The sequence below is a fragment of the Austrofundulus limnaeus genome, unplaced genomic scaffold (genome assembly GCF_001266775.1).
Source record: "Austrofundulus limnaeus strain Quisiro unplaced genomic scaffold, Austrofundulus_limnaeus-1.0 Scaffold763, whole genome shotgun sequence".
Taxonomy (NCBI): Eukaryota; Metazoa; Chordata; class Actinopteri; order Cyprinodontiformes; family Rivulidae; genus Austrofundulus; species Austrofundulus limnaeus.
In genome coordinates this window covers 76902-80508 of record NW_013953165.1, presented here as the reverse complement: position 1 = coordinate 80508, position 3607 = coordinate 76902, and the positions used below count along the sequence as shown (strand labels likewise).

Below are 3607 nucleotides of genomic sequence, written 5' to 3'. Positions count from 1 at the left end.
GTAGAGTGTTACTGGTTGTTTTCTTTGAGACTGTGGTCCCAGCTCTATTCAGGTCATTGACCAGGTCCTGCCRTGTAGTTCTGGGCTCATTCCTCACCTTCCTCAAGATCAATGATGCTCCACGTGGTGAAATCTTGCATGGCGCCCCAGACCGAGGGAGATTTTCCGTTATTTTGTATTTCTTCCATTTTCTAATAATTGMACCARCTGTTGTTGCCTTCTCACCAAGCTGCTTGCCTATTGTCCTGTAGCCCATCCCAGCCTTGTGCAGATCTACAATTTTATCCCTGATGTCCTTACACAGYTCTCTGGTCTTGGGCATTGTGGAGATGCTGGAGTCTGATTGATTGAGTGTGTGGACAGGTGTCTTTTATACAGGTAACGAGTTCAAACAGGTGCAGTTAATACAGGTAATGAGTGGAGAACAGGAGGGCTTCTTAAAGAAGAACTAACATGTCTGTGAGAGCCAAAACTCTTACTGGTTGATAGATGATCAAATACTTATTTCACACAATAAAATGGAAATTAATTATTTAAAAATCATACATTGTATTTTTCTGGATTTTTGTTTTAGATTACATCACTCACAGTTGAAGAGTACCTATGATAAAAATTACAGTCATCTACAAGCTTTGCAAGTAAGAAAACCTGAAAAATCAACAGTGTATCAAATACTTGTTCTCCCCACTGTATACAGGAGAAGAATAGATAAGAAAAAAAAAAAAAAAAGAAAGAAAAAATAGTAACAATAACATCTGTGATGATTTAAGTAACATTAAAAGAGTTCTGATTTTGGAAATGCAGCTTTATGTTTCATTTTTTCTTGTTATTTTTTGTTTGTCAGGCCAAGTTGGACATTGCTTTTGGAACTCACCACACGTGAGCACCTCTGAGTTTAAAACAAGTCTTTTAACTGCAAAATGTCAACTGACACGTTTCAGCTTGTGTTGTGAAATGAAACTCTTTGCTGCTTGTCTGAATGCAGGAAGATGATGTTGCTGTGGTACGAGGAAGGCTTCCGAGTCATCATTCTCACCTCCAACATGATCAGAGCTGACTGGTACCAGAAGACACAAGGGTGGGTTACTGTTGTTTTTGAAAAAGGGTCTGGTGGGGGGCTGCAACCTGTACAACGGTGGATTTGACTGGAGATGCTGATTTAAGTGGAAAAACTAACTGAAAAGATCTTGATTCATTTAGTTTTTTTTGTAAGCTCTGGATAGATTTGAAAGAAAGAAAAAGCATTGAAAAGAAGGTATTTCCAGAATTTCTAACATAATGCAGTATTTAAAACAGGGGTGCCCAAACATTTTCCCTGAGAGGGCCAAAATGAAAATCTATTCAGAGCTGCGGGCTAAATGCAATATTATAACACATGAAATACAAATACTTTTAAAAGTAAAGTCCTTTATTTTTAACGATCAAGCTATGCAATGGCCCTCTTTTGTTTTAGTCTGTGCACTTGGAGAAATTCTGCCATACGCTCAAGTAGCAAAGGCTCATGGGACATTTCATAAACATGGGACATTTCATAAATTGATAAAATATGAGTTTTTATGGCCTTATAAAGTGTGCAAATCTACATATGGGGTTAAATCTGATCTAAATATTTCTTGTTGCCGTTTCATGTTTAATCCTAATAAATCAAAGATATGTCAGCACCATGAATGAAAACCTTCACTACAGCCCTTTTATACAGTCATTTGACCAATGGAAATACTGTGTTTCTACATAGGATAAAAGCTTACAATCTTGTAACTTTGGCAACTGTTGGTGGGCCAAATCAAATGGCTTGGCGGGCCAAATTTGGCCCTCGGGCCCCACTTTGGGCTCCTCTGATTTAAAACCTAAAATCAGCATTTCTAAAGGTTATTCAAACAAGCAGTGATTTTTACACATAGAAGTTAGGCAGAGTCACCATGATGTCCACGTTTGTAATCTTTTCTAAAAGGTTTGTATAAAATAAAGGTACATTTAGGGGAGAATAATTTCTTCCCGTGTGTCTTTTAGTTGGAAAGCCTAAAAATGTTTTTGGAAAAATCAATAATCTAATAAATCAAAATCCAGTAATTTTACATAAAAATACAGATAAAAAAAAACAGCACTATTGTCCAAATACGTCAAATTACATAAAACTTTAAAAAGATCTGATGTCTAAAAGTGATTCAAAAATGGATAAAATGTTTGAAAATTTKCATGAAGAAAAATCTGGATTTTCACAATAAAATATGTGTAGAACCCCTGATCTGAAGGAAGAGGGTAGTTTAGCACTCACTAACTTCTGCTAAATCTGCTTTGCCCCTGATCAGGATGTGGATGAGCCCTCTCTTTCCACGGTTACCAGAGGGGAGCAGTCCAAGTGCAGGCGAGTCGCCCACCTTCTTCAAGCGGGACCTGCTGGACTACCTGGCGTCGTATCGTGCACAAGAACTTGAAGAGTGGATCCAACGGATCAAAGAACACGACCTGTCAGAGACGAGGTAAACACCCTCACCTTTTTTTTTACCTTTCCATTTCTGTGGTTGTAGTGTGTGTTCTGAGGTTTGAATCCTTTTGTTCTCATGTCAGAGTTTATTTGGTCGCTTCGACTCCAGGGAGGTATGTCGGTTCAGACATGGAGCTCTGGGGCCACCTGAGGCTGAGAAAGGTAAAAAAGAGAATCCTCTTCTTTCTTCTTTTTCTGCTTGTAATGGAAAATTAAGTTTTAGTTTAGGCAAGTAGGTTATGACATCCCCTACTGACTCGATGACATCAGCTTTACTGTGACAGCTCTGTTCTTTTTGTTTATCAACAAATAGGGATGATTTTGGCCAGGATGATTTCTGCTGTAATTTATCATTATATCTGTTGTAACACATTTTATTTTGATCCAGTACAGAGCCTGGAATGAGGTCGTTGTCTGTTTTAAAATGGCATCTGTATACTGAAACAGTATAGTTAGCCATTAGTTAACTGCCTGTTAGCACAGATTTTGACAGAGAACTGGCATGGTTCTGTGTTAATTTCTGTTTTCCTGTTTACTGCAATAAATAAACTCAAACAACAATTCTTCAAAGTGACTTTATTCTTTGAATCACGTATTTCTGTTCTTGTTAACTAATTATATTTATTACAACAATTAGGCGTCATGAACAGGATCCACACAAGAGATCGACATCGCCTCTATATTGATCTATTGTTTATTTATGTCTCTTGGAGGTGATGACTGTAAATWTCTGTGGGATGTTCTTAAAGGGGTAATATTATGTGTTTCTCAGGCATACATTTAAATACTATACCATAAAGTATCTATGTCACCTTTATCTGTTATTAAAATGCTGTTTTTATGTTTAAATAGAAAATAAACTTATCTTCTCATCACTTCCTCTTCTAAACGTCTTGAAATTGGCCTCTGTCTCTTTAAGAACCACCTTCCACTTCTGTCCCGTCAATTTCAGTCAGGGGGGGGGTCGCGTTTGTGCATGCGCTATGATGCAGTTTACTTGGCATCTGAAAATACATTTCCTCAAAGGTATTTTGAATCTGAAAAGAGCTTCACCATGAGGAAGTTCGGCTTAAAGACACGTCCCAGGGGCGTTTCTGGTCCCAAAAGGCGTTTCTGGTCCCA

At 37.9% G+C, this 3607-nt stretch overlaps 1 protein-coding gene across 1 annotated transcript in view; it reads left to right on the top strand.

Moving 5' to 3' along the window:
* tdp1 (tyrosyl-DNA phosphodiesterase 1) overlaps positions 1–3607 on the top strand; it is a gene marked incomplete at its 3' end in the record, with an annotated part of 12944 nt that overhangs the window by 4991 nt on the left and 4346 nt on the right. Inside the window, 4 exon segments of the mRNA XM_014028437.1 lie at positions 845–879; positions 986–1078; positions 2310–2480; positions 2569–2647. Coding sequence (XP_013883891.1) covers positions 845–879; positions 986–1078; positions 2310–2480; positions 2569–2647 — 378 coding nt within the window.